The sequence below is a fragment of the Triticum urartu genome, unplaced genomic scaffold (genome assembly GCF_003073215.2).
Source record: "Triticum urartu cultivar G1812 unplaced genomic scaffold, Tu2.1 TuUngrouped_contig_4419, whole genome shotgun sequence".
Taxonomy (NCBI): domain Eukaryota; kingdom Viridiplantae; phylum Streptophyta; class Magnoliopsida; order Poales; family Poaceae; genus Triticum; species Triticum urartu.
In genome coordinates this window covers 1-14,272 of record NW_024115006.1, presented here as the reverse complement: position 1 = coordinate 14,272, position 14,272 = coordinate 1, and the positions used below count along the sequence as shown (strand labels likewise).

The window sequence follows — 14,272 nt, the reverse complement described above, 5'->3', positions numbered from 1 at the left end:
GATCCGGGTGAAAACTTGCTTTCGGCTTACTGCCAAAGCCGGTGGTGGCGGCGCTATTTTGCGACATTCCCTTCTTGAAGGCATCGCCGAGGAGAGTTTCAAGGTCACTGTCTGCTACGTCCGGGGGAAACCCTAGATCAGTTGATCAGAAGACGGCGGCGTTCTTATGTTGTTCCCCCCTTGGGGGCGTCATTCTTGGAGGTGTGCACGGGCTCGAGGGACCAGTGGACCGCATCTTAGGTGGAGCGGTGCTTCATCCTACACATTGATGGCGACGGATCTCGACGGTGTGGGGAAGTGCAGATTCGACGTCCGATGTGCGAGGATGGACTCGCGCAGGAGGACGACGCTGTCTGGCGTCGTGGTGGCGTCGATGGCAGAGAGACCTAGCACGGTAGATGCAACAGTACAGCTCTGAAGATGGATTGGTGGCAGGTGGCTGCGGTGGCCTCATACCCGGCAGGCGTCCGGGTTGAAGAGTGCGCTGGACTGGTGGGTGCCCCATACTCGGCAGGCGTCCTGGTTGGGACCTCAGGTCATAGATGTTAGGTTTGGCTGCGAGGTCTGTTTTGGCATTAGGCCCAGACTATCAGCATCCCTATATCAACTGGATAGGAGTAGCGGTAGATGTTGCCTAGACGGTGGCTTTAGTCTTACCGTTGTATGACTTTGTAAGGTCTTATGTGAATAATTAATAAAGTGGCTGCATGCATCGTCCAGATGCAAAGGCCGGGGGTTCTCCTCCATTTCTAAAAAAAAGAATAACTGTTTGAGGTAAAATAATATGCTTTTTCCAATCACGCTTCAATTTGTAGCTTCTGAAGAAGTCATATGCCTAATAAGGTCAGTTTATGTTTGTTGAACGTGCTATTACAGTTTCAGAAAGGAAACTGTGCTATTATTTGCTTTTCTTTCAGCGCTAGCTATTGTAGACAGCCTATTCCCTGCTCTTCTTTATCGATACATTTAAATGCAGATAAAAGCATGTGTGTATTTTCTTATTGATTAAAATATAAATGCAGATAAAAGCGTAAGTCTACTAATCTCAATCTTATGTCTCAATGCAAAAGACAAAAGAATAATCACACACCTTAAAAAACTCCTAATAATATTGTCTGACGGCAATCTCATGCAAAAGAATAATGTAAAAAGGCTAATGCAGACGGAAAGAAAAGACATCAGAATTAGTAAAAGTACCTTCTTTTTGAAGAGATCAAGTGCAGCAGCATCTTTCAGACCTTCAAGATGATACATGTTGGTGTATTTTCCTGAACAATGCTCAGCAATATTCTTTTCCCTTGTAGTGACTATGACCCTTCCAGCATTTTTCAAGCAACTTTTGACCAAATCCCATTCTCCAGTGGTTGATATATCATCAAGAACAATGAGGCACTTCTCATCTAGAAGGCGATTTAATTCTTCGACCAACTCTTGAAGTCCCATTATTGCTATGTCCTTCTTTTCTTTTCCAGTTGCTGTTGCTCCAGCAGGATCCCGTAGTTGCAAAGCTAAATTTCTGATGAGCACTATAGGGTTGAACGGGCGCAATGCAGTGACCCAAGCCCGCTTCCACCCACCAAGCTGTTGGTTTCGTTAGGCGCTTCGGACAAGAGTGGTCTTCCCAAGACCCCCCATTCCCCAAACTGAGATCACCTTAGTTTCTTGATTGTTTTCTGGTTCACCAACCAAACTGATAACATAATCTTGGTCTGCTTCCCGCCCAGTGAACACTTCATCAACCACTGTCTTTGTGATGCTGTGATCAAGCTTCCTTCCGGAAGGTGAGTTATTAACTGTATCGCCAGCGGCACTCTTTGGTTGTTGCTCCTCTATTTCTGCTGTGGACATTGCTGGGTTGTTTTCAGTAGCGATAACTTTTTCCGTCTCCGATCCAGTCTCTGCAACACCTGATGCAGGCGTAATCTACAGATAAAAGCAGATGTATTAGTGTTGATCTTAGCATCTACCCTCATATTTATTATCACCTGCTCTAAAATATTCTCTTATCTTTTAGATTCTACTAACCACCTATTTAGAAAATCAGGGATGGGCTCCCCGGCTACATTTCATTGCAACGAAACCAAACAGGTCTCAGCTACTAAGCACCTTTGGATATGTCTAATTTATGAGGATCATTAAGCTGCTATGCAAGAAAAGATTTTCACAAAACATGCACTGATAAAAAAAGTGTACACTGGTCACTTGATGAAGTATTACCTCCTGATGAAACAGATAAAGTGCCTGATCTGATGACAGCTGCTTAAGTGCTGTTACTCGGAGAGGTTGGTCCGGGCACAAACTTGCAATTTCTGCTTGGCGTGTTGGGAGTATGATTCTGCTACTTCTCTTGTTTCTCGGGAAGAAACTCTTGATGCAATCCCATTCAACAATAGTGGACAAATCATCAATCACAACCAGGTATCGGTTTTCAGTAACATGTGCATTAAATGCACGAAACAAATCATCTTGCCCCATGCTCTCCATCTTCATCAGGACGTTAACCCCTACAGTTGTCCCTTCTTGTGCCTTTCCAATTTTCTCTTGAGAATTTTCATAGAACTGCCTCACAAGGCTGTGGAGGAAATCTCTCGGGTCAAAAGGATGCATCAACCTAACCCAAGCACGGCATCCAAACTTGTCAAACACTTGTTTGTTATCATAGACCTTCCTAATCTCGTTTGTCTTGCCAAGATCACCGCCGGTTCCCCACAGAGCAATCACACTAAGGTTCTCCGGTCCGCTAGTGACCAGCTGACGGAGGGCGCGACCTAGCCCGCTCCACCAAAGTACGCCCTAGCTGGCCTCATCATGGCGCACCCTAGTTGTCTTTGATGCATGCATTGGCTACCACCACAGCGCAAGTGCTTAGTCCGTCGCACGCCTCCTCTGGCTGGCCACCGCATGTCTTCTCTGGCCGGCCGCCGCGAGCACTGTCTGCTACGCACTATTTATGTCACGGTTGATGCCCACCGCCCTTGTTCTTTCCGGTGTACAGAGAGAGGGAGGACGAAGGTGCAGCGAGAGAGAGGAGCAGAATTCCTTGCCGCATCGGCAACCCAGCTTGCTTCGGCGCACTCAGCCTTGCCATCTCCTTGCCGCATTGGCAAGGAGTCTGCTGTGCTCGACATCGTAGGAGTTATATCGTACTATGGACGCCGGTGAATCATTTGGTTTTTTCGTTACCCGTGTATAGATCTATTTCTTTTTTAATCTCAGCCGTCAATCTTCGTGGTTAATACAAAATCAACGGATATAAAAAGGCGATGTATGAAGAACTATGAAAGGTTCCGTCTTCTAATATTGAGTGAATTGCAAAAAACCACCACATTGAAGCCTAGGGTTGCAGAAAAGACTCTTCTACGTTTTTGTGCCAGAAAACACTGATTTCACGCCTAATCATTTGCCGAAAACACCAAACCTTCTGTTGGGGCATTTTAAGCACTATTATGACATGTGGGGCCCGATTTTGGGGACGTGGCGGCACGGCCGCGAGCTCATGCCGTCTAACGGCGTGGCGGCCGCTACTGCTCCGGCGTGTGGGTAGAAACAGGTTCGATTCAGCTCTCTCCTCACACTCTCGCCTCTGCCTCGCCCTCTCCTCACTCTGTTCTTCCTCCCCGGTGCCGCTAGACCGCCGACCGCCGTTCTGCTGCTCCCCGGTGCCATGGTGTCGTGGAGCGACGAGACCAGTGTGGATTCAGTCCTAAACATCTTCTCCTCTTGCGATGGCATCATCAAGGTCAGTTGGTTAGATACCTAGAGCTAGGGTTAGGGTTAGTGAATTGGGGATTTTTTTCACTGAGCTCGATCTGAACCTGGAGCTCGATCTGAACCTAGCCTTCTCTTTGCTTGCTCCCGCAGCTTCCAGCTACGATGCACGATCCGAATTTCAATGGTACTAATGCAGATGTGAATGTGTTGTGTGAACACGGTGAGCCGGACGAACGCTTTGTAGCATTTGAAGGGATGCACACGGGCAGGAAGTTTCTTGGATGTGCTAAGAAGGTATGATTCACATCCTGTGTAAAGGAAGCTGTTTGCTTAATGCTTTGTGTATCAAGCTCTTAATATTTTTTTAGCTTGGTCTTTGTTTAGCCTGTTATGACATGCCTTGTCATTAGTGGATTTTTTAGCTTGTTCTGACCACACATTGTTTATTGTGGTCAGTGCTTACTCCTTTGTTTATCAAGTTGTTAAGCTTGGTTAAGTGCTTTGTCTTTGTTTAATTTGCTTTAGCCACTGTGTTTGAGTGTGTTCTCATTAGTGGATGGTAGTCATTCTTTATTATGGTCAGTACTTATTGACTTGTTTAACAGTGGGAATTGTTAATTTGTCTGCTATATGGTAAGGAGCCTGTGAGTGCTTAGTGACTTGTTAATTTGCCTGTTTAACAGTGCGATATTAGATACATGAACCTGTTGGTTTGATGGTCTTAGACAATTATTTATTATTTTATTGTTTATAATACAGGAAGGCATAAACTGTGGCATTGTTTATTGTGGTCAGTGCTTACTCCTTTGTTTATCAAGTTGTTAAGCTTGGTTAAGTGCTTTGTCTTTGTTTAATTTGCTTTAGCCACTGTGTTTGAGTGTGTTCTCATTAGTGGATGGTAGTCATTCTTTATTATGGTCAGTACTTATTGACTTGTTTAACAGTGGGAATTGTTAATTTGTCTGCTATATGGTAAGGAGCCTGTGAGTGCTTAGTGACTTGTTAATTTGCCTGTTTAACAGTGCGATATTAGATACATGAACCTGTTGGTTTGATGGTCTTAGACAATTATTTATTATTTTATTGTTTATAATACAGGAAGGCATAAACTGTGGAGTAGTTCAATGGATTGATTTTGAATGGCCAGACTCAATGGAGAAGGCATTGGCCAAGCTATGAGATATGTATGAGGAGACTAATTAAGTCAGCTAGGACCAATGACAATCTAGAGAGTTCCTTTGCAATTCACAACCTAACAGAAGAGAAGAAGAAACTACAGGAGAACTATGACAGTTTGTATGCTGATGTGAATGCTATTTTGAATTCCCAGTAGGAGAGGGGTGTGGAGTTAACCAATCAAAAGGAGCAGAAGAAATATCTTGAAGTGAAGATTGCTGAGCTTGAATCTGTAGTTGGCAACTTGAAGGCAGAGTTGTCAAAGAAAGAGGAGGAGAAGAAGAAACTACAGGTGTCGGTGTACTAGAGTAGGGGTACCCTAGTATCCCGAACTTGTGCACGGGCAGTCGCACAATCGAAGAGAAGAAGAAACTACAGGAGAACTATGACAGTTTGTATGCTGATGTGAATGCTCTTTTGAATGCCCAACAGGAGAGGGGTGTGGAGTTAACCAATCAAAAGGAGCAGAAGCAATATCTTGAAGTGAAGATTGTTGAGCTTGAAACTGTAGTTGGCAACTTGAAGGCAGAGTTGTCAAAGAAAGAGGAGGAGAAGAAGAAACTACAGGAGAACTACGATAGTTTGTATGCTGATGTGAATTCTCTCTTGGATGCCCAGCAGCAGAGGGATGTGGAGTTAAACAATCAGAAGGAGCAGAAGGAATATGTTGATGTGAAGATTGTTGAGCTTGAGACTGTAGTGGGGAACTAGAAGGCAGAGCTGTCAAAGACAGAGGAGGAGAAGAAGAAGATGCTGCTAAACTATGAAACTCTGAAGAACCTGACATGTGCTCAAGCCAATGTGATTAGGAACTTGAAGTTCAATCATTTGAAGGAGGAGAGGCTCACAGAAGAGAGGCTTAAACTGCAGTATCACATTTCTGAGCTTCAAAAGTCTGAGGAAAAGATTAAGTTGAAGCTTCAGGGTGTGAAGGCCATCTTAGATGAGTAGGGTGCCTTCTAGTATGATAATCATCTATCAGTTTCTAGATGGTAATCTTCTATCCAGTACTTTAGTATGAACTTGTGACACAAGTACTTCAGTTATGAATTTGTGATCTATGGTGTTGGATCCAGCAGTGTTGTAATCAAGATGATAATCATCTATTAAGTACTTTAGTATCTATTTCTGAACCTTTGTCTATGTATTTTGTGAGATCAGGTGTTGGATCCAACCTTGATGAACCTTTTATGAATGTGAGTGCACTTTGATTGTCATGTGCTAAGTTAGTAAATTATGTCATCTAGATTCATGGATTTGACCCTAGGGTTCACCTTGAGCCTCATCTTGTCGACATATCGATGATTTGACCCTAGGGTTCACCTTGAGCCTCATCTTGTCGATATATCGATGATTTGACCCTAGGGGTTACCTTGAGCCTCATCTTGTCGATATATCGATGATTTGACCCTAGGTGTCACCTTGAGCCTCATCTTGTCGGCATATCGATGAATTGACACTAGGGGTGACCTTGAGCCTCATCTTGTCGATATATCGATGATTTGACCCTAAGTGTCACCTTGAGCCTCATCTTGTCGATATATCGATGATTTGACCCTAGGGGTCACCTTGAGCCTCATCTTGTCGATATATCGATGATTTGACCCTAGGGGTCACCTTGAGCCTCATCATGTCAATATATCGATGATTTCACCCTAGGGTTTACCTTGAGCCTCATCTTGTCGATATATCGATGATTTGACCCTAGGGTGTCACCTTGAGCCTCATCTTGTCGATATATCAATGATTTGACCCTAGGGGTGACCTTGAGCCTCATCTTGTCGATATATCGATGAATTGACCCTAGGGGTTACCTTGAGCCTCATCTTGTCGATATATCAATGATTTGACCCTAGGGGTGACCTTGAGCCTCATCTTGTCGATATATCGATGATTTGACCCTAGGTGTCACCTTGAGCCTCATCTTGTCGATATATCGATGAATTGACCCTAGGGGTTACCTTGAGCCTCATCTTGTCGATATATCAATGATTTGACCCTAGGGGTGACCTTGAGCCTCATCTTGTCGATATATCGATGATTTGACCCTAGGTGTCACCTTGAGCCTCATCTTGTCGATATATCGATGATTTGACCCTAGGGGTGACCTTGAGCCTCTTGTCGATATATCGATGATTTGACCCTAGGTGTCACCTTGAGCCTCATCTTGTCGATATATCGATGATTTGACCCTAGGGGTCACCTTGAGCCTCATCTTGTTGATATATCGATGATTTGACCCTAGGGTTTACCTTGAGCCTCATCTTGTCGATATATCGATGATTTGACCCTAGGGTGTCACCTTGAGCCTCATCTTGTCGACATATCAATAATTTACCCTTAGGGGTTACCTTGAGCCTCATCTTGTCGATATATCGATGATTTGACCCTAGGGGTGACCTTGACAATGGCCATCATATAACAATTACTAGTGAACATTGTAATGGCCATAATAACAAGCCAACTTGATAGAAATAGAGAGGCTTAAGTACATTGCATCATATAGATTCATAGGTTCATAGATTACAGTACCATATCACATCATCATGAAACCAGATCCAACAACATAGCAAATACTAGTTCAGCCAGATTACAGTACCACAAATTGTTGCCAAAATAGATCTTAGCAATTACTAGTTTAGCTAGATCACATCATCATCAATGTTCAACATCAGTTCCCAGAAGCATAGAAATAGTCTTTCAGCCTGCTGGGTTGCTTTCTCTGTCTTGGTGGCAAGAATGGTGCTGATGTGGTTGTTGCAGCTATTGAACCTCTCCTACTTGCTATAGCTGAAGAAGCTCTCCTGGCAGGAGTTGAGCTGGCTGCCCTAGTTGCTGCACCTGCAGTTGAAGAAGCTGCCCTTGGTGCTGGAGCTGTTGAAGAAGTTGCCCTTGATGCTCCCCTTGGTGCTGCACTTGATGATCCCCTTGGTGCTGTTGGTGCCCTGCTTTCTTGTGTGCTACCCTCCTCTGTGCTGTTAGATTGCATATAAGAATTGTAGCAAGTTAATACATTCAAGTGTTAGAAAACAAAATCTGGCTGAACCTGGTGCTTGTACAAACCTGATGCTTGTTCTTTCTCAATGCTAACCCTGGTTTTAGAGGCTGTTTGCATGATGTGTATCTGTGACCTACAAGCTGGCAGTTGCTGCATGTAATTGAAGTCATCCTAGATGTATCTTTGGGTGCTGGTGGCTCAAACTGGCTCCTTCTCCTCTTGGTTTGCTTCTTCCCTGGCTTATCCTTGAACACTGGAGGTTCTATGTCTCTGCTATTGGTCTTGGGCCACAGATCTTGTCCTGGTACAGGGAATATGATGGGGTTGTATGCTTCTAGATACATTGGCTTTTTGAAAAAGTCATGTACAAAGTCTTCAGGCCTCAGTTTGGCTTTGGTGATAGCTGATACTGCATGATTGCATGGGACAACAGTCATGTCCCATTTCCTGCACCCACATGTCCTATGCTGCAGGTTAACTGAATAAGTTCTCTCATTGCTTGTCACTTGTTAGATATTTGGCCCAGCCATCAATGCTTGACATTTCCTAGATTTTTTCTTTGCTTCTTCAAGCAACTCAGCATATGTTGGGCATATATCCCACTTGGCTACCTCTGTCTTAGTCCTATTGCCATTGAACCTAACCATCAACTTAGTCCTGATTCCATCTATCATGTTCTTTATTGGTTTGCCCCTCACATCTAATATCATCTTGTTAAAGACCTCACTAATATTGTTGACAACTAGGTCAGCTTTGCAATTGAAGTCCATTGCAAATCTAGCCCAAGTAGCTCTAGGAACTTTGTTAAGCCAAGCCCAAGCAGCCTTGCACTCATTTTTAAGAGCATCCATTGCAGCAAGATGGTCATGTTCACTATAAGAGTAACTAGCTTTATCCATGTACTTCTTTAATTCTGACCCCCTAAAACCAGCAGTCTGGAAGTTTTGATAGATGTGTCTAAGGCAGAATCTATGTGGGCAGTTGGGGAATACAGTGTTTGCAGCTTTAAGAATGCCCTGTTTGGAGAAATCACCATAATCACAACTAAGCAATGTATATGACCAACAACTAATTAAGCAATTATGAACTATGCAATTATGAACTAAGCAATTATGAACTAAGCAATGTATATTATAAAATACAACTAAACATGGGAATTACCTTATGTCTATCAGAGATTATGGTGTAATAACCAAATCTCCCTGATTCTCCACCAATTGCTATCTTCAGTTCAGATAGAAACCAAGTCCAACTGTTTGTGTCTTCTTTATCCACAACTGCAAAAGCAATGGGATATATGTTATTATTCCCATCCCTTCCTATGGCAGCCAGGATTTGTTGGCCAGTAGAAAGCTTGATGAAGCATCCATCCACACCTGCATTGGCACACAACACAAGTCAGAAACAAGGCAAAGTAAAGAAAGTAAAGTAATCACCTATGAATGGTCTACATCCATTCAGAAATCCTTCCTTGCAAGCATTCAAACAGATGAACAGACCATGGAACTTTGGATTTTTGCTTGGATGCTCCTTTAAGAACTTAGTAGTGACAATGCACCTACTACCTGGATTTGTGTCCAAGATAGCCTGCAAGTAATCCCTGATTCTGGTATACTGACCTCTCTGATCTCCTTGCACCATCTCAGCTGCTTTGTTCTTAGCCCTGTAGGCCATATGAGTGCTGATCTCAACTCCATACTTGCTCTTCAGGTTTTGCATTATTGTAGTTATTGGTGTGTTCAAGTCTGTTCTTATTGCTTCTAACACCTGATGTGTGACCCACTTGGTAGTCACCTTGGTGCTCTCTGCTACAGCTGGACATATGTGCAAAATTTTTGCCTTTCTAATGCAAAATATTCTCTCATTTGCCAACACAGAAGCTGCAATGAAAAAAGGGCAATCTTCATGTTTGCAAATAGCTATGATTCTGTCATTGCAGTTCCTATGAAACACATAGTTTCTGTTTTGAGCTATGTGGAATGTGAGAAGTGCCCTTCTAAATTGGTAAACACTTTCAAAACAAAGCTTTTTTACAAACTGCATCTCTGGGCTCTCTCTATCCTCATCATACAAGATTCTTGGTTTGGGTTTTTTGGCCCTACTCTTATTGCCAAGCACAAAAGCTAGGGGTACTGCCCCATCATCATCATCCTCCTTCAAATCACCAGGATTTGGATCCTCATCAGATGATGGCACCCAAACATCCTCAAATTGTTGCTCCAAACTTGCATGTGATCTACTAGTTGGCCCCTTTCTTACTTTCAACTTCTTCCTCTTTTCCCCTTATGGTACCACCCCTTCTTCAATTTCCTCATCCTCTCCATGTTCCTCATGCACTACCTCTTCTTCTAGCTCATAAGGTTCTTCAACATCAGTGTCACCTTCAAAGTGTAAAAATGGGTCCTGTCTTTGCCTCCTCATCTCAGCCATCCTAGACATGAAATCCTCATCTTGCTCCAAGTCAGAGTCATCTTCAGTTAGTAAAACAGGAAGTTTTCTTTTAATTGCCTCCACCCTCTCAACACTCTTCTTATACTTCTTATACCTCTGTATTTTATTCCTCCTCTTAAGCTCCATACTTCTTTCCAACTCCTCTTGCTCCAAATCAACATCTCCTGCATTTCGTTGATTCATATCTATATCTTTCTGCATAATCAGATGTGTGCTCTGCTCTCTGGAGTAAAACTGTATTGGATGTGCCTCCTGCTCATCAACTTGTGCAACTCTCCTTGTTTTTTTGGATGGTGACCTATACACCACACCTTCATCACTGACCTCATACACAGTCCTCTCTCCAACACTATCTATAGGGACCTGCTGCTCACAAACATGACCCTAACTACTGTCAGATTAACTATGGTCTGATCTATGTTGGCAATGTGGTCTAGCATCTCATCAACCTTGTCATCATCACAGATCTCTTCCAAACCAGCTACTCCCAAGCCAGCATCCCTAACAAAGTACATGTAGTCATCCTCTCCATAGCCTGCTGTCTCTATTAGTGCTATTAGATTCAGAAATGTTATGTCTGAAACACACATGGTCCTTTCCAAATTGTCCCTGTCATGAAAGTGGAGCCTAACTTCCCACACATCATCACACAAACTACAAAGAAAAGAAGTGCATATTCAGTTAACTGAAATATTACAAATTACCAGGTGAAACTGACACATATTCAGTTAACTGAAATCTTTTGAACACTAAAAAAATTCAGTTAAGTTCATACAGTGAAGCAAATCCATTTAACTTCATACACTACCCTAATCCAGTTAACTTCATACGCTAATAGAATTCAGTTAACTATTGACACTAAACAATATTCAGTTAATGTCATACAGGGAAGCAAATCCATTTAACTTCATACACAACCCTAATCCAGTTAACTTCAGACGCTTCATACACAGGAGCAAATTCTAGGCCTTTACAAACTATTGACACTAAACAATATTCAGTCAACTGAAAAACTTGTGTACACTGAGAAAATTCAGTTAACTTCATACACAGGAGCAAATTCATCTAACTGATAGGATACATATCAGAGGTTAGACTACAAACAATATTGACCTACAGTTCATTCAAATCGAAGACTAACTATTGAACTATGAGAAATTGATCCCTAACCCTAACCCTAGAAATTGATCCCTAACCCAGAAGGAGGGGGGGAACTTACTCAACGCCGCCAAATGCAGAAGCCCATTGATGGCTACCCGTCGGAGTAGGCATGCACAACACGGGCAAAAGCGCCGGCGGCGCGGTACTCAAGCGACGGCGACGGTGCTCTCCTCTTCGGGGGGTTTGAGCTGCCGCACACCTCCTCCACTTCGTTCGATTTGCCGCCGTGAAGCAACCCTCCGCTGTAGCCTCCATCCACTCCCCCGCCGGCGGCATCCACTCCACCGCCGTCGTCAGGGCTCGCTGTCGCCATGGAACACGGGCAAAAGCGCCGGCGGCGCGGTACTCAAGCGACGGCGACGGTGCTCTCCTCTTCGGGGGGTTTGAGCTGCCGCACACCTCCTCCACTTCGTTCGATTTGCCGCCGTGAAGCAACCCTCCGCTGTAGCCTCCATCCACTCCCCCGCCGGCGGCATCCACTCCACCGCCGTCGTCAGGGCTCGCTGTCGCCATGGAACACGGGGAGAAATAGAGACAGAGGAGAGGAGTGGTGAAAGGGGGAGAATGAAGTGGATAAGGGACCCGTGCCGTTTTGACCGAGACGGCGCGTCCGTTCCCACTGTAGCACCGTTAGACGGTGTGAGCTCGCGGCCGTGACGCCACGTCCCCAAAATCGGGCCCCACCTATCATAATAGTGCTTAAAATGCCCCAACAGAAGGTTTGGTGTTTTCTGCAAATGATTAGGCGTGAAATCAGTGTTTTCTGGCACAAAAACATAGAAGAGTCTTTTCTGCAACCCTAGGCTTCAATGTGGTGGTTTTTTGCAATTCACTCCCTGCGGTCCGACCTGGAACGACTGATGCGAAAGCTCTTCTTCAAGAACCCGGTGGGTTGGCCTGAGTTTCTGGAAGCAAGAGCCGTGTGCATCGACAAGCTGAAGCAATTGCACGACCACTTTCACGTCCCAACATCTTACAACAAATTCGAAAAGTACATACTGAACAATGCTAAAATCATACTTTGCACCGCTTGTACCTCGTCCCAGCTGAGCCATGGCAGGAAACTTGGGGAACTTAAGCCAATCGACCTTCTTGTCGTTGATGAGGCGGAGCAGCTGAGGGAGAGTGAGCTCTCGATGCCTCTGCGGACCGGTGTCCGTCGCGCTGTCCTCATCGGCGACGAATCCCAGTTACCGGCCCTAGTCAAAAGAAAGGTGATCTTTCTTGCCAACTTTCCCTATGCGAACATGATCTCTCCTTTTTCTCTTTCTTTTACGTGACACAGTCAGTCTTGTAATGTTTTCAACTCTATTGTACCTTGCAGGTCAGCGTGGACGCCGACTTCGAGAGAAGCCTCTTCGAGAGGCTTATATCCCTTGGACATCCTAGGCACCTCCTTGACGTGCAGTACAGGATGCACCCGGAGATAAGCAAGTTCCCCCTCTCGAGGTTTTACCTCGGCAAGGTGATAGATGGCCCCAACATCCTCGAAAGGGATTACGAGAGGAAGCTCCTGGCTGGCCCAATGTACGGCCCTTACTCGTTCATCGACATCAAAGGCAGGACCGAGAGCTCGGGCGAGCATGGCATGAGCCTGAGCAACACGGCCGAGGCAGCCGCCGTGACCCGGATCGTGGAGAGATTGTTCAATGGTGCTGTAATTTTATCAGTTACTAGTAGTACATTCATGAAATAGGTTTACCTTCTATCTATCATCGATGACATGGCTCGATTGATGATCTTGATTTGCTTTTGTGCAGAGTCGGTTCGCTCGGGACAAAAGCTCGACAAAGCCTCGCCGTAGGCGTGGTATCGCCGTACAACGCGCAAGTCCACGTCATCCAGGAGAGGCTCGGAAGGCTCGAGTGCGGGGCACACGGCGGCAGAGAACGCTTCTCCCTGAAGGTTCAGACCGTGGACGGGTTCCAGGGCGCCGTGGACGGTCCTTCGCTGGGTTGACTCTCACTCAGAGAAAGTACTCCTTGGACTTGTTGCGCCGTGCTGGAATGCTCAAATGCAAACATGCTATCACTCCGATGTCTCCCACTGATCGGTTGTCTGCTCTTGATGGTGACTCTCTTTCTCTCATCTGATGATGCTACTGAGTATCGCAGCCTTGTTGGTGGTCTGTAATACCTTACTATTACCAGGCCTGATATCTCCTATGCAGTCAACCGTGTGTGTCAATTTCTGAATGCACCCAGGACGTCTCGTTGGTCGGCTGTGAAGCGTATTTTGCGCTATGTCAGTCTCACTGCCTCCTATGGTTTGCTTCTTCAGCCTGCACCTTCGTATGAGCTCTCAACTTTTTCTGATGCAGATTGGGCCGGTAGTCCTGATGACAGGCGATCCACGGGGGGTTATGCGGTCTTCCTCGGTCCTAACTTGATCGCCTGGAATGCTCATAAGCAAGCAACAATGTCTCGCAGTAGTACTGAGGCTGAGTACAAAGCTATCGCTGATGCGACTGCTGAGATTATATGGGTACAGTCTCTATTGAGAGAGTTGCGTGTCCCTCAAGCTCATTCTCCGGTTCTGTGGTGTGGCAACATCGGTGCTACATATCTCTCTTCTAACCCGGTGTTTCATACTCGGACAAAACACATTGAGGTGGATCATCACTTTGTTCGGGAACGTGTTGCACAGAAGCTACTTTGTATCAAGTTCATCTCGTCAAAGGATCAACTTGCTGATATCTTCACGAAGCCTCTTCCACAACCACAGTTTGTAGGCTGTAGGCGCAATCTTAACTTGCTTTGTACTTCAGGCCATAGT

At 44.9% G+C, this 14,272-nt stretch overlaps 1 protein-coding gene across 1 annotated transcript; it reads left to right on the top strand.

Annotated features, from left to right (window-relative positions):
- Nucleotides 1-12,306: 12,306 nt before the first annotated feature.
- LOC125527796 (probable helicase MAGATAMA 3) lies at nucleotides 12,307-13,981 on the top strand (the record flags this gene model as incomplete). Its single annotated transcript, XM_048692305.1, has 4 exons — nucleotides 12,307-12,711; nucleotides 12,822-13,149; nucleotides 13,260-13,439; nucleotides 13,818-13,981. Coding segments are annotated over exons 1-4 (1,077 nt in total), but the record flags the coding sequence as incomplete, so codon positions are not given.
- Nucleotides 13,982-14,272: the final 291 nt, after the last annotated feature.